Here is a 23184-nt window from a genome sequence, read left to right on the forward strand (position 1 = left end):
CACTTGCTGCCAACAAGCCACTTGTCAGGATTCCACACTCACTCCTCCAACTCGTTCACAGTCCCCTGAGTTTTAATCAGCATCACCTGCACCTCCCTATATATTCAACTTCTCTTCACACAAGCATTCCCTGCGTCCCAATTTGCCTACTTATACTACGCCCTAAAAGTATGTACTCTTTTTGTGAAAAAAAAAGTACTTTTGAGTGTGTAACAAAAGAGTAGGCAAGCTTTGGGACATATATTGCGTCATCTTTAGCAGACCGCTCTGTCGCGTTCATCCTATCACCATAAACTGCCCTGTCAATCATCTCGTCACAGTTAAAATTTAATTTCTTACCGTTTCGGAGAGAAATGTTGTCGCATGTTCACCTGCCAGTTGTGGGTCTTTCATCCAGAGACTCTCCTCATGTGTTTGCACCTATTTTACAACGTATTATGGTAACGGTAACATATTTTTACAAAAGTTCACAATGCTTCTGAAGATGCAATATAATGTAGCCAACATTGAATAAATACATTTTCGTCAGGATAGATACTTATAATTAATCACTCAAACCCCTTTATCTAAACAACTCTTTACAACTGCAGAACTTGCGTGTCCTCCATGTCTGTAGTTTTTTAACACTTTTTACTCGTGTTTGTAGTTCTAACCGAATCCTCGTCGATATAGTAGACCATCTGGGTTTCTTTGGAACACTCATTTCAACATACTATGATTTGAGACGTACCAATTCTATTTTCGAATACTATTTAGGACGAATAGTATGCGAATTGGGATTGGGAATCGCCATTTTGAAATCGCTCTGGTGGGAAGAAAACCGGAAGTGTCGCTTTTAATCATAGGAGAGTCGCGAATTTGATGGCGTATTGTTGTTTTAATGTAGAAATTAGTTATTCTAAAAATACATTTCTTTCATACTTTAGATTATATACAGTGAAATTCATTTATAAATAAAATGTTTTTTTAATACATATTTCAGAACGTAAAAAAAGAAGCAGGAACAAACTATAAACATCCTATATTGGATATTAACATCCAATAGTGTAAATCGCGGCAGCAGCTTCAGGTTGGTAGTCCAAGGCATTGTTGTCTATGTACTTCCGAGGTTCTTCCCACCGGAGCCTTGCTTTCGATTTGAAAATGGCGGCTGAATGAAATCAGCATATTCGTTGACTTATACACAATGCGCGCTGCCATGACGACGACTCCGGTTGCCAACTTTCGGTTCGAGTCTGATCTATGCTTTTTTGCCATGTGTTTTAGATTGTGTCATACCCAACTACATCGCTAAACTAAATTGAAAAAAACATTCATCAAATGTGATCTATTTAGGACGGATAGTATGCGAATTGGGACACAGCAATTGTCTAGTCTCGTATTTACATGACACTAAAGACTTTTACTCGCAACTTACCCGAGTTCCATCCATCGCTCACCTGCTAACCTTCACACGGAAGTTCAGTCTCCAGTCATCAGCCTGTTCCCAGTGACTCTCAACCCGCATATGTAAACAAAGAGTCTGGTTATCCTTCAGCTAAGTTTCATCCTGAGAATTATCTGCTTGCATACACTATATCTCTGTCTGGATCTCCAAACTGTAAATAAACACTATTTTACTGACCACCTGTCTAACTCCTGTTCCATCAGTGACACCACTAAAATTCCCATAAACACCATTGCTGGGGTCAGAAGTCACCATTTAGAGCACTGCATCCAACTTGTCAATCAATAAAATCAATCTTCTTTCTCAAGGCTCTAATAGATATAATGATTGTGACTGCATTAGTATTCACAGAGGATATTATTTTGAAATGGGCTATTGGATGGGTGATGTTTATATGTCTTTTTACTGAATGTCTTTAACCCTGGTGTCAGAGAACAGTGTTGATGTGACCGAGGATCCTCATGTTTGCATGCTGATTTTACCACTTGCAGGCTAACAGCCCTTGTCTTAAAGCAAACACAGATGGCCAGCTACTAGAACTCCCTGTCTCTGCTTCCCTCTCACACACACAGACTCCTCTGGTAATTAAGAAGAGTTTTCTTCACTTTATGGTCTCATAAAGTTCTCTCTGCAAACATGTTTGTAGCTTTAAAAGTAATTGAGTCTTTGTTTTGGTGCTTATCCTACAGAATTGCGGCTCTCGTCGACGCTTGTCACTCGGCTAATCAGCCTTCAGGAGACACATGACAGGTTTATGAGATGAAAACTCAACACACACACGCTGACAGACACACACAAACCTACACTTTCACACACACCTGTATAGAGACATAAGCAGAAATACCTGATGGCACAACCTGTAATTACGCACACACTTGCACTTCTGGTTTCTGTTAAAGAAATGACAGCAAATCCAAAAAAAGATCATGGTGCAATATTGAAATGTTCAGCATTATGTGCTTTTATTCCCAGCAGCATGTGATTTGTCAGCGAACTAGTCAGTGAGAACATGAAATGACACACACCAATAAACATTGTTGCTGTTAAGTACTGTATCTATTTGACACATTAATGATATGTTAAAGTTAGCATTAAACATAAGTTATGGTTGTCTTTTCTTATTGTGATGTATATCAGACTGAAACGGCTTCTTGAACAAGAAAACTTGGCGCTTCATTTTGTCCATTGGGAGCTGATTGGATTGTTGGATGGTTGTGGTTTACTACTACTACTGATGTCATGTGAGTGACAGTTTGTGCCGCCCTCACTCCAGTAAACACGTCATCAGAGAAGAGATAGGATTTCTGCAAGAGGGAGGGGAAGTTATATTGATTATGATTAAAGATTACATGAATTAAAAAACAATGATGTGCACAGATAAATACTGCAATTTTACATTAGTAAACTTTGAGCATGATCGTGCAAATTATGTTTGTATGATTTTCAAAGATGTCTGTCTGCAATTTTAAGGGCGCCATGCCGCCATCGGCCGACTAGTCTCTCACAGTACAAATTGTATTTTGTCGCTATAAATGCAGCAGTTACAAGTAGCCTAATCTTAAAGTTATTTTAAACTAAACATTATTTTTGTGATGACAGTCTATTTCTGCTGTGTAAATCTATAAAAATAACTCTATCAACTTCGACGCAAGTTTAGCCCTGACAGAACGTTGTCATAACCCCTCAAACCCCGCTATATTTCGCACACTAAAAAAATAGTACGAATAGCAAAATCTTTGCTATTTTTAATTGTTTTTCTGCTGACTCTCTCCACGCCTCATAGCGCGGTTTGGGTTCGCTGAGCGCAGCTAATTTGACAGCGAGTAAGTTGATTGAATAGCCTATTCGGGTTTGGTGTGGGAGGCGCCTGCGGCTCTCTCTCTCTCTCTCTCTCTCTCTCTCTCTCTCTCTCTCTCTCTCTCTCTCTCTCTCTCTCTCTCTCTCTCTCTCCCCCCCCCCCCCCCCCTGAACTCGCGAGGGGGGCGTTAGGCGGCGAGCACCGCACTCGCAGCAGGGACGCGGTTTGAAATCTGATCCTAGTTAATTTTTTTCCCTCTCTCCAGAGCCCGGTGCTCAAACTGTTAGTGGGAGTCTGTGAGCCAAGCTTTCACACAGCACCAAACGCCCCGCACTTCACAACTGACCCAGCGGCGCAGCGGAGCAGTTGTGCCCGGACAGCGCAGCGGAGAAGAGCGGAGCTTCCTCTGTGGGACCCCGATACTCTCTTACGACCAAACACTACATTGGCGCTCCTTTAGATGAACAGCCTAGTGTGGTTTTGATACACTTTTGAAGGGTTTAAGGACTGGACAGAGTCGGATAGCTCAAGGCTGTGTGGTGAACACAGCTTCTTCTCAAACACTCCACTGACTGACTTCACGTCTGCTCAGATTTTTCTTTACGCCTGGATTTAAAAACTTCAGTGTATTTGGATGATTTGCCCCCTGAATGTGATTCAACTAACATCTGGAGGGACCTCTCAGACCAGTCTTTCTCAAAAAGCCGATCAACGTATTTTATTGTGATCTTGTAAAGGATTAGCCTACTGTCAAGACGGAATTTGGTGAGAAGTTTGTTATTATTTATTGTTATTTTGTCTTTAATAATTTCAGATAGCCTATGATATTATTAAAAACAGAAACATGAATTATGACATTAAAATATAAAATTATAAAATAAATAGGCTACTCTGTCATGAAAATAACGTTAAGGCTGCTCATGCATCATTCACATGGAAGCAACGCCACATCAGAGCTGTCTCTGATATAGGCTAGTCATAGGGGCATATTTTACCTGTTATTATGTGGCAAGCATTTTCCACACAATTTGAAGCAGACAGGGCTGTTCAGACTCTTAATTTAAGCTGTGTAAAGACTCATTTGGAGCGATAGGAAAATGTCGTATTCCTCAGTAATTGTCTTGTTCTGGTTCCGAAAGCTGTTTTTCAATTAGACTTTTCAATCAAATCCTTCTAAATGGAAACAAAGTTTTAGTGTAGAAGTCAGCCGCGGTGACATGTGGTGTGTGCCTGTACGCTTTCAGTCGGACAGGTGTTGCGCGGTGTGTGTGTGTGTGTGTGTGTTTGAGAGAGAGTAGCCTACCGCGTGTTCGGAAAGCTGCTCTACCAGTTGTGAGGAGAAGCCGCACCTGTGCTGAAATAGGCTACAGTAGCCTACATTTTCAATAAGTCTCAATTTTAAGTCTCTTCAGTGTATAATTTAGCCTGTTGTGTGGACAGTCGATCTGAGCTGTGAAATTGACTACCCGTTTCCTGAGACACGAATCAGAAACCAGCCTATAATTGTTCAGAGCAGCAGCCGGTCTTGTCGTGTCCTATAGAGGTGTAGGTGTTTTAATGGTGCCGAACCCACCGTGGGATGTGAGGTGATGGAAAACTCAGTCGAGGGTGCTTGTACTGTATAAGCCGATCTTCCTGTTGAGCGCTCGAGCCCTTTTTGCAGCACTTAAACAAAAAACTGCTAATTCCCTTTAGACAGTGTATAGAGCTATTCACAGTATGTTGGGTTTACCTGTTGTAAACTTCTCTCGTTAACATTCCCTCAGTTGACGTGCCTGTCTGATGAGAGACTAAACCCTTTACAACTTGACGTATGATGACGCATTTTAAAACCAAAATTACATCCATTTCTTTTGCGGCCATCTCTGCAGGGCTTCATTTGTGTTGTTTTTAGCTCACACTGAAGCGAACCTCGCCAGTTTTTCATCCGCCGTACCCACGGGCCATCTGAAACCAATTGTAGCTATCGGAGTGAATTAGAGTCTCTGGAGGTGTTAACGCGGGCTACTGGGGGCAATTAGCCACCTCATGTACCAGAGTCATTCAAACGACTGGAGTCCATGGTGAGAACTGTTAGGTTTTCACATAATCTTGAGTACTGCTTTATTTTTAGCAGATTGTTCATATAGGTCTCTTTGGACTTTCTTTCTGTTTCAGCTTGTCAGATTGCCTGGTGAAATTTAGTTGTTGAGCTTAATTTACCGATAAAGAAAATCAGTTGAATGTCTGAAAACTCATTAAATAGAGTAGAGATGTCTTTGGAAAACTTGAAAGATTTGTTTGCAGTGTGTGCAGCAATCGTCATTTCCCACTTTTAGAAATTTATACACCATTTTTTTGGGGAGATAATCATTACTTTTCTTGTCATGTTTCCCTTGCACTTTTCAAACCAGCTCTGGTGGGACTAGTAAAGGTCTCTCAGAGACATTCACACAACTCAAATGTGAGAGGTCATGCCAGCAGGGAAAAGTGAGGCTATTTTCAACTGGAATCCTCTACTAATTATGACCCTTAGTGGACCGGTGGCGGCTCAAAATCAATACGCCACTCTGTGGACTGTCGAAAGTTTGGGAGTTGAAGTCCTGAAGAAGTGTCATCAAACTTTCTCTCTCTTTCTCTAAAGTTTGTAATTCTTTATTTAGACCTTATTAGTTTGTAAGGTAATTTTAGTATAATATAAAGAAGAAACAAAACAAAAAGTGCACAAGAGCATTTTACACAATGCACAATGCAGTCCAAGGGCTAAAAACGGCATGAATGAAATCGAGCAAACAATAAACAATGGACAATGCTACTGTGCTCTCTCGCCCTTTCATCCTCCATTTTTTTAAATTACCCTTAGGTTCACTTTTTCTGTGAATGGTTTCGTGGACAGTGTCATGCCAGATGCTGCTCAAGATGATGAGCACAGAAAAGTCACTGCCCGAAAAGTTTAGAGGAACCCATAATTTCACAGTGACACATCTGTAAATGTGGTTTGTAAATGGCTCCTCTGTGATTTGTGCGTGTTTGATGTGTTCCCATTTGGGGATGTTTAAAAGGGTGGGTTAGTGAGTTTAATTCTCACCTTTATGCAGTTGTCTACACTGAAGCAATGCACAAACCCCGAGCCGCACACAATCCCAAATGCACGCTAACAGAGCTTTCAGAGAGCCGCAGGAGGGCGAGTGAAGTCCTCGGAAGAGGATTACAGCCAAACTCTAATAGAGACACCTCAGACTTCAGCTTTTCATCTGCTCTCTCTCTCTCTCTCTTTTACTTTATCTTTCTTTTACTCTGTCTCCCTCTTAATCCCTATTTTCATTGGCAGATTTAGACTGGGCTGGCCGTTGACATGGCTGCACAATTACTGAAGATTACTGACATTTTTGAGTCCCAGATTTGTTGCAAGGTGTGACTAGCGTGTGATAGGATTTCATTAAAACCCTCTTTCACCCAAAACTATCAGACATTACACACATGAATATCCAGGATATGACTGCATATCCTCGCATGGTCTTGTTCCAGTCTGTAGTCGTTTGATTGCCATAGAAAGAGCGTTGTATTTTTTTGTATATAACACTTTAATATGCATTCAAAGTTGAGTGAGGGGGCGAAAAGTTTGAGACAAAGAAAAAGATACGGAAAGACAGTAAAAACATAGTAGCTAATGTTGATTTATTGACTCAACTGATAATCATAATATTTCAATGGAGTCCAAATCAAATTCTTCAGTAATCCCATAGATAAACACTGACTCTACTGAGAGAGTTTTACACACCACACGGCAGCACACTCCTGCGTATCAGTCATGTCACACAATCCCATCTGCCTATATCCTAAAGTTTAACATGCAAAGAAGTATATCCAATGAAGTTTGGGATCATTAAGATTTTTAAATACTTTTATTGAGGGAGGATCACGTGACACTAAAGACTGGAGTAATGGCTGCTGAAAATTCAGCTCTCCACCATAGATAAAAATTACATTTTAAAATATATTAAAATAAAAAACATGCATTTTAAATTGTAATAATATTTCACAATATTGCTGTTTGTACTTTTAATGCAGCATAAAAGTCTTTTATCAAAAATTTAATAAAAAAAAAAGTCTTACCAACCCCATACCTTTGAATGGTAATGTACACTCTAAAAAATGCTTGGTTGTTTTAACCCAATTTTGGGTCAAAAATGGACGAACCCGGCCATTGGGTTCAAAATGTCATTTAAAAATGTAACCCAATGGCTGGGTTCGTCCATATTTGACCCAAAATTGGGTTAAAACAACCCAGCATTTACATTGTGTTCAAATGAATTAAACTCATGATAATGTACAGTCATTATCACAAAATAAACTCAGACAGGGTGATCAGGATAGTCTTTTATCACCCCAAAACTGTCTATTTTTGTGATTATAGACCGATTCTACAATACATTTTAGGACATGAAATATTAATAGGAGAAAGAAACTGCATACTTTGTCTAGCAGAACTCAAAAATGGGTTGCCTGGTCAAAATGGTCAATTTATATAGTATAGTGATCCTACAAAAATATATGACCACAGATTGCTGTGATTGGCCAATCAGAATCAAGTATTCCAAAAAGAGTCATGATGCATAATAGTATAAGGCTATTTCCAAGAATATATCAAAAGTTTGTTTAGGCCTCTCCATCACTGTTTTACTCTAAGATAGTATGGCTCAGAAACACGCTCTAAAAACACACCTACGATACACACTCCACAAATACGCTCCACAAATAAACCCTTCTCCCCTAGAACAGCCAGCCCAGCGCTGATACACTATCAGCCCACAGCACAGTGCACACTCCTGCTCCGCCGGCCAGAGAAAACACTGAGTTACTCAACACACCAACCCGGCTTCTCTCTCTCTCTCTCTCTCTCTTTTCAGTATGTGCTGACCAAGAATTGAGCGTCTGCTCGTCAAGGGAAAGAAAAACAGCGCCACACTAGCCTCAGGAGAGTTTGTGCGTCGGTTGGAGAAGAATGCCACCGTTTAAAGTTAACACAAACATTTTGTGTGTCTAAACCAAGGCTGTTCTGAAATAACAGGAGTTCAAGTTTAAAGCAACCCAGAGTTCTCACATTTTCTCAACATCTTTGAGCGAAAATCTCTCAGCGGGGAACCACACCGTACAGCTCGCAGTATATATGTGTGTATTTAAAGCACTTTACATTCCTTTTATTGTGACTAATGTAAACTCTCTATGTGGCAAGACACAGACAGACACACACACAAAGTGTGAGGGGAGCATATGTTTTCTTTAGAGAGATAAGTGTGTTTGTGTTAGCTTAGTGAAAGGGGTGTTTCAGAGTAGCTCGACCAGAGAGAAAAAGAAAAAAAAGGGAGAGTAAGAACGCAAAAGAGTTTACAACAAATCCCAGTCTCGTCTAAACTAGCGCAGGACACATAATATGAAATCACTCCGTTTCATGCTCTCGTGGCAGTTGTGTGTGGTCGTCGCACTTTATTTTTCAATTTACAGTATACGCAGAGAGCCTGAGACATAAATGGACGTCAGCATGGCATTTCAATAGAGTGCTTTGAAAAAAATTGCAAAATGTTGATTGAATATATGAGGCCATTTTTATTCTTCGTTATGATTGTTGAATTTGATCTTGCATTTCAGGTTGGGAACAGGCAGGAGTGTGTTTGTGGCAGTGCCACATTGACAGCATGTGTGTAAAGGTGGAGGATGTCTGAGTCTGGTCTCAGTGGTGAGGACACTCGTCCCCGCGTCGTTCCGCCCGGGATGGTCCCGCTCTGTCTCCTCCTGTACCTCGTGTCCCTCATCGTCCCCTCGGTGGATGGCGCCCACCTGCTGTCTCCAGAGCCCACAGGTCGGACATTACACTTCACCTTCTCTGTCTTACTGTCTGCAGGGTTCCCAGAAAATCACAAAAACCTGGAAAAATTTTGTTTTTCATGCCTGGAAAAGTTACACTGTTGTTTAGAAGTTTGGGGGCTGTAAGTTTCTTATGCTCACCAAGGCTGAATTTATTTGATCAAAAATACGGTAAAAAGAGAAATATTGAATATTAAATATATTTGTGCAATTTAGAATAACTGTTTTCTATTTGAATATATTTTAAGTTGTAAAATTGTTCCTGGGATGCAAAGTTGAACAGTCTTTCAGAAATCATTCTAATATGCTGGTTTACAAGAAACAAATCTTGTTATTACCAATGTATAAAACAGTTAATATTTTTGAAACCGTGATCATTTTTTGGTCAGGATTCTTTGAACAAAACAACAAAACAAATCTAACTGACCTCAAACTTTTGAACAATAGTGTATGTTTTGATCTGAAATACTTGGTTTAGATTTCTCTTATAATTCTTGCTTTGTCAGTGTTTATTCTCTGTTCAATGAATCTGTCAAACCACAAATTGGTCTGAAATTGTGATTCATTAGTGAATCATCTAAATCTGAATTAGTTTTAAAAACATTTAAAGGATGAACTGGAAAGGTGGTGGACATTTCTATAGTGAGTATACATTTCTACAGTTATGATTCAAAACACACAGTAAGTCTTGTATAATAAAATACAAGTGACGTTTGATTGGTAAATGAATGTGTCGTTTCTCTTCCATGAATCAGTCAATCTGTGTTCACACTGGTCTGAATGACTCATTTTAGTTCATTTGAATCTCTGCACCTCCTTTTGAAACACCAAACCTTCTTTAAATGCTTAAAAACGCATAAAAAAACAGCTTGTTACTATTTATCACATGCTGAAAATGAAAGGGCTGTCAGTGATTCTGTGTTTTTAAGGAGCTCGAGTTACAGCCTCTTCGATTGGGCAGTGTCACGGGCAGAGTTTGTACTGTGGCACAAAGTGGGTATTGTTGCAATGAACACTTGTGTAGCTGATTTTATGTAAACACACTTTGTCCTTGCCATTGATTTATTATCCCACAGTTGACGGATGAGGCCCCGCAGAGTGGATTACATGACAGCTAACTGTGTGTGTGTGTGTGTGTGTGTGGACTGAATAAAAGCTTATCGTATCGCTCTAGGCAGATAGTGTCTGAATTTTCTGCATATGTGGGCAGGTATGAGAGCCCAAGGTGCTGAGAGAGGTGTTGATCATTATCAGTTGTTTGTTAAAGACAGGTTTCTTGGCTGAGTTCTCTGTTGTGTTTAGATTCTAGATGGGTCTAGCTCTAATAAACATGTTACAGTCACTTAGAAAATAGAAAGGAGCTTGATGCTTTCTTGGCCCATTTCTCTGCTTTCGGGAGAGATCGTCTGATTGGTGGTGGTTCTGATTTCTCATACTGATAACGGGCAAATATTAGGAGACAGCGAGAGAGTTACAGTTAATGTTCACACATGGTCCAAGGGAGAGAATGCAGAACGTCTTCAGAAACCACAGAATAAACAAAGAGGGATTGTTATGAGACAAGAACCTGCAAACACTTCACCACCCAGCTCCTTTTCACTCTTAATCCTAACCACCAAATCCCCTGTTTCTCTCTTTCTCTCTTCCACTATTTATCCCGTCTTTTTATGTCTGTTAATTCAGTGACAGTGAGTTTAAATCGATCATTTCAGACAGACATATTAAATCAATAAGACACAAGAGGCACTGCATTTTTAGTAAGATGTGTTAGGCACAGCATGGTAAACCATTTTCATCTGATTATTTATGGACATTTTGCACATTTGTGTTAATGTTTTCTCTTCTTTGTTAGTAGTTGGGGTTTGTTCACCTCAATAATGATCTTTGAAACTCACTGCAGGTCAGCAGATGAGTTTATATTGAGAAGAGAAACACGTCCTCATGAATGCAGTCGAGAACCACCTGTTCACACACACATGGAGTGACATCCTTATATAACACTACCTGCGCAGTAACGCACACACCTATACACACAGAGAGAGGCAGAGGTGTGTGAAGCACGTACACACTTGCTGGCCTGTCAACCTGTAGGATGGGTGTCTTCAATGTAATTATAAATTCCCCTGAAGGACATTACTAAGATACTTAAAAGTCATAAGTGGTAAAAAAAACAGTGCTCTCTCTCTCTGTGTGTGTGTGTGTGTGTTGTTTGGACCAGTTCTTGTCTGACGACTCCTTTTATTCTTTTTTGTGCATCTTACAGTATATACATTTCTGTGGCTTTGATTTATGTGTTAAAAAACTTTTTAAACTTTCTAACTTTCTATTCATCACAGAATCCTGAAAAAAAAGGCATCACAGTTTCAGATGCCAAAAAATTATTAAGTAGCACAACAGTGATGAAAAATGTTTCTTGGGCAACAAATCGGCATTTGAGAATGATTTCTGCAGGATCATGTAACAGACTGAAGAATGGCTGCTGAAAATGTAACTTTGCCATGACAGGACTAAATTGCATTTTTAAATATATTAAAATAAAAAAAATAGTTTTTTTAATATATATATAATATTTCAAATAAACACAGCCTGGGTCAGCATAAGATACTTTTTTTTTTCAAAAACATTCACAAATCGTACCAACCCCAAACTTTTGAATGTTTTTTCTGGAAGGGTTAGAGTTAGCCTATATTAATTATAATTAGGTTTATATAAAAACAATAGAGGTCTATGGTATGCCGTGTGTGTGTGTGTGTGTGTGTGTTGCTGATTTCCCTCAGCTCTCCTATACCACTTTTGGCAGTCATGAACAGATGGCAGAAGTTATGTGCTGTAAGATGTCCAACAAACACACAGAGGGACATGTACACTTCTCCTTTACCACCCATGGAATGAACCTCTGCCTTGGCAATATTCCTAGCCCAACACATACACTACCATACACGCCTGCACACACACACACACACACACAAACAAACCGGTGCTTGATGTGTCACAAAAACAGCAGCAGTCCATATATCTATCAATCACCCTTGCATTATGGTTTGATTTAAGCTTTAGGCTGGTATATTAGTATTTTAAACTGTATATTAGAGTCAGGAACTGTGTGAGTCCTGTGTGACGGCTGCTTTCTCTCCTGGGATGCTTATGAATAGTTTATAAAGCATTAATAATGCATTAATGACAGTGTAACAGAAAGCATAAATAATGCATTTGTGACAGTGTAACAAAGCTTATGGCACACACTGATCAGTTTGTAACTGAAAGTGATCTGGTGCTGGCTTTGTTTAGCAGTGTGAGAGCATTATAAACTGTTATAATGTTACACAGGGACAGCGGGCCCTAAGAATTTTTGGGTTTTAGTTATAAGCAGTTTGTGGTAGACTAAACAGTCTGTCACGTGTTTAGGGGAATCTGTTTTTGTTTATAATTTTGAGTTATAAATGGTACTGCATAATACACTCAGACTGTGTGTATGTGTGTGTGATTTAGGCTCTTTCTGAGCAGCTGTTGCCAGTTGCTTCTGGGTATCATTGGCTGGAAGGAAGCAAGGCAGAGGATTAGTACTTTTCCTGCCTAGTAATACCCCATCTCTCTCTCTCTCTCTCTCTCTCTCTCTCTCTCTCTCTCTCTCTCTCTCTCTCTCTCTCTCTCTCTCTCTCTCTCTCTCGGTTCTCTCTGAAAATGCTATATTTCTATTCATACTAAAAGACAGAGGGGGTAAAGGGGGAAGGGCAGAGGCCATGGAGAGGTGACCTGTTTGTGTGTCTATTTTCTTGATCGCTTGTGTTTTCCTTAAGGGCAATTTGAGGTCGAGTTGAAGGAGTAACATCTCACTCAGCTCATTTCTTATTCTGTCATCATCACAATGACATTTTTTACAGCACACTTTTGACATACAACAATTTAGCAGTGATACATTGGCCAGGATGAGCCAATTTTGAGGTTATCTGCAGTGGTATTTAAACAGATTAGTCAATGGATAAGAAATATTTTCTCTATCTATCTATCTATCTATCTATCTATCTATCTATCTATCTATCTATCTATCTATCTATCTATCTATCTATCTATCTATCTATCTATCTATCTATCTATCTATCTATCTATCTATCTATCTATCTATATATATATATATATATATACAGTATATATATATTAGTATTGGCCCTTGAAATGTATATGGGCGGATATTGTTAACTGCTATATTGTCCTCTCTTGGTCTAAATTACACAACAAATAAATATTGGGTTACACTTTTTTATGCTGTCCTTGTTATGCTGTAATTATACAATTAAGTCCTGAGTACCATTAATTAACAATGTGTTTACTATAGGGTTACAGTTAGGATTAGGGGTTAGTTGAGGGTTTGTTGCTTGTATTTACACACAGTTATTTGTAAGCACATGTAACGTGTAACAACGACAGTGTAAAATAAACTGTTACTAAATACTAAATTCAAATGATGTCACCAAATATTTAAAATATAACATATGTGACTACTAATGTGAATATTATTGGGAGTGTGTCCGAACTCCTAATAAATGTAACATTTAGGGTTAGGGTCAAGAACAAGCCATAATTTCGACTTCTAATTAAACAGTTTCTATTGTTCCAAAGGTGTACAATATATTCTGTTAAGCCCACTTGTAAGAAAACTACTTAAGAAATGATTTGGGGGAAGAAAAAAAAAAAAAGTTTGTGTGAAATATCCAAAGATTTGCTGATGCTACTTTAGATTAAGAGCATGTGTTCAAGCTACTGCAGTGTGTTTTGAGTGTGTGTTCTGTACAGTGTGCAGGGTTTGAAACTAGGCCAGTTCGTCTATGGAATGACAATTAAGATGGTCCATCACTGATTACAACCTGTGTGTTTGTCTCAATGTGTGTGTGTGTGTGTGTGACTCAGTGTGTGTTGTTGAAAAAGACGTTTTTTTTTAGCAGAGAGATAAAGCAAGTTATAATATTTAATATGTGCATGTGTGTGTTCTTAAAGGGTTTGGCTCAGACTCTGGATCTACAGAACATCCAGCTTCCGTTACTAATTAGAGCACTGATGCGGGAGGGTTTGTGTGTGTGTCTGTGTGTAGACAAGGCTTTATTTTTGGATGCAGCAGCTTTCTTAAACTTTCCTCAGGGGCACTCCATCGCACACACACACTCCTCGACAGGACAAAATAAAAGGGGTAACAAGCTGCAAACTCTTCTCCGCCCACCTCTCTTTCTGTCGTAATCCTAATCTCCGATTGTTTCTTTCTTTCTTTTTTTCTCCGGCCAGTCTCATTTAGAGGAGGATCAGGCTCAGAAAGTGAGGTTCCTACATCCGGCATCTACGTCACAGACAAAACAGTGGAAGGAGACTTTAGCGCCAGAAAGATGATCCTTTAAAGTAACCAGATTGTAGCATGCAAGAAGTGTGTGTGAATATGTGTTGTGTTCAGTCTGAAGGTCAGATGACCGTAGGGGTTGTTGACTGAGTGTGTCACGCCAAACGACTCAAAGCAGCGGGAAACGGCAAAAGAGCATACTGGCACAGCTCAGGTCGGTGTGTGTGCGAGCGTGTGTGTGTGTGTGTGTTTGTGTGTGAGTAGATAAAGGTGCAGACTACTTACCTGCTATAAATCAGCTGCATGTATTGATTACAGTTTACAATAGATCACGTACCTGTGCTTTCAGTCATGACTGTGTGTGTGTGTGTGTATCCTCCCCCTCATTCTCTTGTTTTAACCTGTCGCTTTGTTGCAACACCCAAAACAAGTGGAACCAGAGACTGTTAGTCGTACAAACATTTATCACATGCTGTCAATTGTGTGTGTGTGTATGGGGTCCTGTTATTCCCTACGTTATGGGGACCAAATTTTAACATTTTGGGGAAATTTTTTGGTCCCCATCAGGAAGCAAGCTTATAAAAAATCTGAAATATCTGTGTGTGTGTGTGTGTGTGAGAGAGAGAGAGAGAGAGAGAGAGAGTGAGAGAGTGAGAGAGTGAGAATACAGCAACAGCATAGTAGCGACTCACTATACGTCTCTAAAAAAACAAACAAATAAATCAAGAGGCCACTTTAACCACCTCTCAACACACTGATGTGTTTGTAAATCTATATTTTTATTTTTATAAATCAATTTTTTTTATATTAAGCTTTCTTTATATTAATGACTTCTGAAGGATCATGTGACACTGACAACGGGAGTAATGACGCTAAAAATTCAGCTTTGCCATCCCAGAAATAAATTACATTTCATATATTAAAATAGAATACTGTTTTACTGTATTTTCGATCAAATAAATGCTACTTTAGTGAGCGTAAGAGACTTTTTTTTTTTTTTTAAATCTAACAAATCCCAAACTTTTGACCCCAAAACTACTGCTAAAAATGCCCTTCTCACACAAACAAAGTGTTGACCTGTTTCATGTATCATAAAAGCAGTCAGATATATTCCAGTAACTGCTGTGTTGCCCATGGCAGCATGGTTTAAATCACATCTCACATATTACCCTGCACAACTCTGGCAAAACACAAAAAAAACCTTTCATCTTTTCCGCTTGATCAAAGGAAAAACTGTCCTCAATACATGCAAAAGTGTGTGTGTATGTGTGTGTGTGGTCTGAATATAAATGGGTGCTTGAATGATTATGAAAATACATGAAGCTGAAAGACATGAAGATGAGATGGTATGATTACAGGCTTTGGAGGAAGGTAGCGTTGTGGTCACGACATTTGTGCGTTTTATGTCAAGGGATCACATCCAGGATGGTTGACCACTGCTGTATTCTAGCGAACTCTTGCCTTTAGCCAATCAGTGTTGTCAAGATGTCATTTCCTGTGGCTCCAGAGTAGTCACATGACATTTACGACTCAAAAACAGGAGATTTTCCAATCACAAACTTCGGGATCGTACTTTACCTGAGCAACTGCAACAATGGAAATGCTAATAGATTAACACAGTCTCATCCCAAGAAGTCATATAACTGACGTCTTGGGACGTCTTTTGACCATACGTCAACGTCCGCCTTTTTAAGGGTACCCTTACATGACGATCCCGGGCCATCATACAACTGACGCTTTACCTTTAACGTCGGTTAGGATCCGATAACTTCATCTAACCGACGTTTAAGGGTACCCTAAAAAGGCGAACGTTGACGTATGGTCAAAAGACGTCCCAAGACGTCAGTTATATGACGTCTTGGGATGAGACTGCGCTGAATAGATACATACATTTCGGAGCACATAGTTTTACAGAGTAAACCAAGGTTGTAAGTCTTCATAAAAGCCAAAATCTCACCTGATCTGTGGCCCTCAAGAGGTTTCTATATCAGCCTTGTAAAACGTCAGCGCTCACACTGGCTCTATTCTCCACTCTCCTCCTGGGAAATATGGGAACACACAGTAGCCATTTATGATATTTATTTATAACCCCTTCCCCCACGCACATTAGTGTCTTTCACTGGGTCCAGCGTACGTTATACAAGCACACACACTCCCTCTCTTTCACAGGATATAGAATAGACACACACACAGCGGCATTTTATTCTCTGATGGAGCCGCCATCTGATGTCAGCGCTGTGGTACCTTCGTATTTGAGTGGTATGGGGGGTGGGGGGTGGGGGGGGGGTAGAGAAATGAGTGAAAGACAAGATGAAAGGTAGAAAAGGGGGACAGAGAAGCAGACGTGACAGCGTTCAAGAGTGAAACACAAGAACTGATATGAGAAGTGATCAAAGAGATATTAACACTTCTCGTGGCCTTCAGACAGCCTCAGACAGAGTGGTGTTTTTGGACTGTGCACTTAACAGCATGTGTGTATGCTTTCACATGTAGCTGGGCGATCTATAATTCATATGCCCGATTCAGTATTCTACTCAAGCTTAGTCTTGTCTGCAAGCCGTCTGCCAATACACACCTGACCTCATACACACACGCACAAGCGCAACATCTTTCAAATATATCAATCCTTTGTAAGTCTGTCACCGCTCTTCCCAGAGATGAATGTCACTTTGAAAAGAGAGAATAAGAGTGATAGAGATGCTACTGAAAGAAATCCAGGAAACTGTGTTAGGTGGAATATTTATTCCAGCATTCCTGCATTTCTGTACCTCAGCGGGTACAAATGGTGCTTCTATTTCATTGCTTTAACCCCCTTTTTAATGTAAATGACTACAGTAATTGTTAATTAAGGGTTAGAGAACAACATGGGTTCGATTCCCTGGGAATTTATGTTGAATCATATCATATCTAACAAATCTCATGGGATCAAACGCCTGTATAATTAAATGATCTATTAGCTAGCTATAAACGTCAGCTTTCCCTTACTCGCTAAACAAGATTTATTTTAAACTGTCTCTACGCCCTTACAATAGAGGGTATGCACGTGACGTCATCGTCGGCCGGAGTGCCTGCAGTTTCTTACAGTGAGTGGCAAAAAGACTGAGCGGCTATATTTGTTTTCAGCTTGAATGCCGCGAAAAACAAACACAACACAAGTGGGAAAGAGCTTTGCGATTGACTGTACAACTAGATTTGACAAAAAAATCAAAGGTATATTTTTACAGACTGCTATAGAAAGAGGAGCAAATGGATCGCTGCAGTTCACAACTGGACTGGATTTGCAGTTATCATTTTGTGTCAATATGCTGAATTTAGGTGCAAAACCATACCTATATATTTGTATTGTTATATATATTAACAACTTATCAATTAAATATTTATCATTGCATTATTGGATGTTTTTTAATAAACACTGACCAAAAAAAAACTATAAAGTTTTAGGGCTGGACGATATGATGATATATATATATATATATATAGGCTATATATAACACTGATATAAGTGATCACCCAGATTTAGACCTACCTATTGTATTTATATAAAGCGTTCACAGGTAAATTTGCTTTATGTTTAGGTCTATATTGCTTTTATTTCCCCAGTGTTGAAATCAGGCAAACATAAATGTCAGGCAACACAATTGCTGCATGTCAATATCCACTGGATCTTGGATCACTGGATCTTTAGTAAGTTGTAAGGAACACTATATTGAGTCCAACATTTAGTTTAAATTGATAAAATTGTTCGTTTTAGTCGCATTTTCGCAGTTTCCCCTATTAAATCCAGTCACGAAGCAGATCTTTTGCCACTCAGTCAGGCTGAGGGGGGTTCTTCCAGGCACTTCAGAAAAATATCCACATTTCTGTCATGACAACTCTCATATCCATACAGTATAGCATACATGAATTACCCGTAGCAGATCTATACAGGTGGAGCTGGGGAAGATGGAGGGTTTCTGAAAACGCACTGCAACTGCTATAGCAAATCCTGACCAAGTATTTTGAGCAGCAAGCTCATTGCATAGCAGGAACCAATCAGCTGCACCCTATAAAGAATGATGTGTTTGCAAGCGGATTGAGTTACGGACGTATCAGCCTGTGCCATCTAGAGTTTCGTGACATAACTCTGTATTTTGTTTTCGGTAATTTTGTTAACTGCAGATTGAATTCACTTCATTAACATCTCTCTCTCTTTTTTTCTCTCTCTCTTAGACTGGGTTTCGAGTGAGGTGGAACCGGATATGTTTCTGGAAGACCACGTGGCAGGAGTCGGGGACACGGTGGATCTGTCCTGCACACCGCGTGACTTCATGCTCCCCATCGTGTGGCAGAAAGATGGCAACATCGTGTCTCCTAGCAACCGTACGCGGGTGGGGCAAAAAGTGCTTCACATCATCAACGTCTCCTATGAAGACTCGGGGGTGTACTCCTGTAAACATCCCCGCAGCAGCATGCTGCTAAGCAACTACACCGTCAGAGTCACCGGTCAGTCTCTCCTCCTCTCTCCCAATAATACTTAAGTTGAGGTCTTGTTGTTCCTTCCCTGCAATAGACTTTGGTGCACAAGCCCAGGCACGCAAAACATTAATTGGAAACTCACCAGTCAGACTTGTTCTCAACAGGCAAATAGGTCTTGAGACATACTCCCAGCACACGCCTACAGGCTGACTTGACGTTTATCAAGCACAATAACACTCACTCAAAGGCTGCATGTTGCTTCATTTTCCAAATTAACCGGGCTGTTTTAAACTGTGTATGGTTTTACCAGAATGAAAATGAGGGTGTTATAAAATATGGCCTCTATGGGGAAGTAAGGTGGAAAATAGTATATTTTGGTCACTACAAATGAAAATCAGTGTGAAAGGTTTTAGAATAGACACTAGAGTTGTTGTTTGTCTGTGCATCACACATGGCCCATTGAACTGGCCTGTCAGGTATTATTATCTTTTACAGGACAAACCTTAAAGAATGGCATTTGAACACTGCTGACTGCGCAATATACTGTATAATGTCTGTTATAAACATAGTTTGCATTATGCAATGCTACATTACATCAGCAAGTGCTTTTTAATATAGCCCTAGTGTTAGTTTATACATTTTTAGTTCATCAATTCATTATTACATATTAATTATTAGTGTTATTCTGTTTTTTTTAAATAAGAACATTTGTTTATTATAATTAAATTAACTATTGGGAAACAATAATTTAACGTTTGGCTGTCCAATCAAGGAGTGTTGAATTTGCACCGACATACTAAATACTGCAGGTTCATACTGTAACAAAAAAAAGATATCATTAAACTCGTAAGACAAACAGACATTACATGATTGAATGCAGATTCTTTTTTTGTGGGGCGCGTGCGTTTGTTTTTAATGTGTGTGTGTGTGTGTTTAAATGGTCATGTGACGTGATCTTTGGTTCTGTAAACTCGAGGACACAAGCTGAGCTGCTCATTGACGACTAATTAGAATGTAATTATCTGGAATCTCTTTATCATTTAGAGCAGATGGAAAAAGTAAGAGCACAGGGAGAGTTTTTTTTTTACCAACATGTGTTTGGCGTTAGGCCAGGGCAAACCGGCTCTCCTTCTCGCGGCGTATGGGGAAAGACGGAGGAAAAAAAGTGAAACGGGCACACAACCTGCACCAATTATTGCATGCCGATAAAATGTCCACAAGACAGCAATATCCTGTTCTGCACACTTTAACACTAGACGCAGCTACCAGACACACTGACAGACAGCAACATGCAACACACAACATATCTTTACATCAATAGCTCATATAAAATTAGCAAACCCGTAAGACATTTGTTCATCTTTGGAACCCAAATTTCATCTTTTCAATGAAATTTGAGGGCTTTATGCCCCTCCATTGACAGCCTATGCAACTACCAATTTCTAGACCCAGAAAAGTAGTTAAGACATCATGAAAGTAGAAATGAGTTTGTTTGCACAAAAAAAAAATCATAATTTACCACTTTATTTACAAAATATGCAACAACGTCTGCTCTCGCGTCAAAAGGTTATTCATATTTTGTAAATAAAGTGGTATGCATGAAGCGTACAGTATGTCTTAAGATGCTTCACACCAGGTTTGACATCAATGACATGGGTTTTGTCAGTGACATTGTGGCAATTTTTGACATTGGGGTGTATAATTCCTTTAAAAACATGAAACACCACAGAACAACAACACAAACCATCATAACTCAAAAATATATAACATAAACCCCCAGTTGCCAATGAAGACTGTGAAGCCACAAAAATGTGAAAATATAGCATAAATCTGATGGTTTGGTGAAACTAACATACACACACACACACACGCATTCACACACACACAGAAAGCTTCAGTGTCCCAGTAACAGCATATCTTTAGTACTAAATAGGTCTAGTGTTGGATTTCACGCTCCTCTGGTATTTTAGGAGTGTGTGGTGTACAGTTTTACCTGTGTTAATGTTCACAGAGGAGGAGCTGAAGACAGAATAATCTCTTTTTCAGGGTCATAGTGTTTTTTCTCTCCCTCTGAATAAGTTCATTTAGAAGCAGGATACGGCAGTGTGTGTGTGTGTGTATTTCAGGACATGTGTGTAAAAATACAGCTGTTGTCAGAAATCTCACTGAATCTCGGCTAACATCTGCCATCCATTAACCGCTCTGTGTGTGTGAGTGTTTGAGGGTGTGTGTGTGTGTAGTAATTGGTTTTGATTTGTTATCAGTTTATTTTCCTCATTTTGCAGATCATATGAATAGGTTCATTGTTCATACAGAAAGGCCACTGTGCGGTGTAGTAATAAGATCGCTCTCTCCATCTCCCTGTCTCTCTTAGATTCTCTGTCCTCTGGTGATGATGAGGACTATGATGAAGAAGAGGACGATGCAGGTAATGGAAATGGTGTGTTTCACCCTCTTATTTCTCATTTCATATCTCTTTTTTGATTGAGATTTTACGAGGTGTCTGTTTTGTAATAAATGCATGTGATTGCTGTCTTTTTTAGCTGGGGATAGGTTGCATTTCATTTCATCATCAGCTACTTTCTCCCCGCTTGATACAAAAATGCAAATTCTCACGAGAGATGGAGAGAGAAGAAAGGAAAAGAAGAGAAATACTTTAAAGTCTAATCGCATCAACTGAAATGTGACTTAAAATCGCAGAAAAAGCCACAATATTTTCAACTCTGTGTATAACAACTAAAGAAAGAAACTAGAGGAAGATTTTTTTTCTCTGTTTTAGTGTTCATTTCAGTGACTTGGAAAAAATGAGCACATTAATATCTCTTCAGTGTTGTTATTCTCAACTAAAACTATTTAAAAAATATTTTTTGGAAATTGAAATAAGGCTAAAATGAAATAAATATTAGATGGAAAACTTTAACTAAAACAAAAATGAGAAATGTTGCCTTGGGAACTTACTGAAAAAGTTAGTACAACTGAAAACTAACTTACATTTTTTTTAAACTAATACAACTGACAAAAGCACAAATTTACTCAAACCTAAAGAAAATTTTAAATAAAAACTGAAAACATAGAAATTAAAGCAAATTAAAAAACATTATTGTGATATAGTCAAATAACACAGGATCTCTGAAACTCTACGTGACACACATACAAGATTGCTGTGAGTCTTTCTCTGAGGGAACAATTTGAGATGCTGGAGACATTCTCCATTTGATCTTTATTTAATATCATTGCTTTGTTGGAGAAACAACTGAGATTTGAAAGAGATCTCATTTTTTTAAAAGTAAGAGAGAGGGAAGGGAAAGCTAACACATCTGTCTGTTGTGGTGGGATCGGGGTTGGGGGAGGGTCTCAGCAGGGTTGAGGGGAGGGCATGAAACGAGGGATTAAGCGAAAAACCAAAACCCCTTTAGAGTTTAATGACCAGTAATCCAGCTCTAATTAAGAAAGAGAGAGAGATGAGGGCATACTGGAGCTGAGAGCTGTGAGGTCTGGGCTCCTCTGGAACATTTGAGAAGAGTTGAGGTCGTGTGACATCTGATGACATCATTCTGTAATATCTTAATGATGCAGTGCTGGTTACTGCTCTCAGTTTGGCTGACTGAAGCAAGCTGTGCGTAATATCAGCTGTGTGGAGTTGAACTGCACTTTGATGGCTTTTTTTTGGCTGTAGAATAAAAGAAATGAAAGAAAAAAGTTGGGTCACTGTAGATTCGCGGTTCCCACTTCAAAGCTCAAATTGTCTGTATTGAACTCTATAAAATAGCAAACCACACACACGCACACACACAAACAAATACACATAGGGGCCAGGTCCACTGTTGGGTACAGACCCATGCTGAGTTCTCCTGACAGTTCCACTGACCATTTGGGAATGCAGCGCAAACTGGGCGAGAGAGAGAGAGAGAGAGAGAGAGAGAGTGTTGTATGTAGGCAACACTGTGTCAGTTATGCCAAAGGAAATGCCAGCCTGCCAATCACCCTTCACATTCGCAATCTGATAGTGTGTGCAAATAATGCACAAGAAAATTATATTCAGTCTAGTTAATGGGTTTATTGTGTGTGTGCGCGCTCACAGATGTGTGTTTGTGAGCTTGCATGTATGTCTGGAGCGAAATGTGGCGTCTGTGGGTTTAATCGCCAAGTTCGCGGGTTGATCGGATCTGGAGTTAATTGTTTGAGGAGGGATGAAAGTATGTTTACTCAATCTCTTAAAGACACACACGCACTTACAATGTACAAGACTTTCCTGAAAATGAAAATAATGACTATTATTATTTTAGCTAAAGAATGTTACTGTAAGTATTTATGCTC

The 23184-nt window shown here is 39.4% G+C and overlaps 1 protein-coding gene across 10 annotated transcripts in view; it reads left to right on the top strand.

The window, feature by feature from the left end:
* The first annotated feature begins 3450 nt into the window (after positions 1 to 3450).
* The window catches only part of fgfr3 (fibroblast growth factor receptor 3), a 41608-nt gene continuing 21874 nt past the window's right edge, over positions 3451 to 23184 (top strand). For 2 of the 10 annotated variants that reach the window (XM_089116884.1, XM_089116882.1), the window contains exons 1-4: positions 3451 to 4010; positions 8874 to 9084; positions 18622 to 18894; positions 21242 to 21307. In XM_089116884.1, coding sequence (XP_088973010.1) covers positions 8940 to 9084; positions 18622 to 18894; positions 21242 to 21307 — 484 coding nt within the window. In that variant the 5' untranslated portion in view covers positions 3451 to 4010; positions 8874 to 8939. Of the gene's footprint in view, positions 4011 to 8873; positions 9085 to 18621; positions 18895 to 21241; positions 21308 to 23184 lie in introns of those variants that run through there. The other 8 variants (XM_089116880.1, XM_089116885.1, XM_089116881.1 and 5 more) reach the window with 6 other exon arrangements.

The sequence above is a fragment of the Pimephales promelas genome, chromosome 11 (assembly GCF_988280905.1).
Source record: "Pimephales promelas chromosome 11, fPimPro1.hap1.1, whole genome shotgun sequence".
Taxonomy (NCBI): Eukaryota; Metazoa; Chordata; class Actinopteri; order Cypriniformes; family Leuciscidae; genus Pimephales; species Pimephales promelas.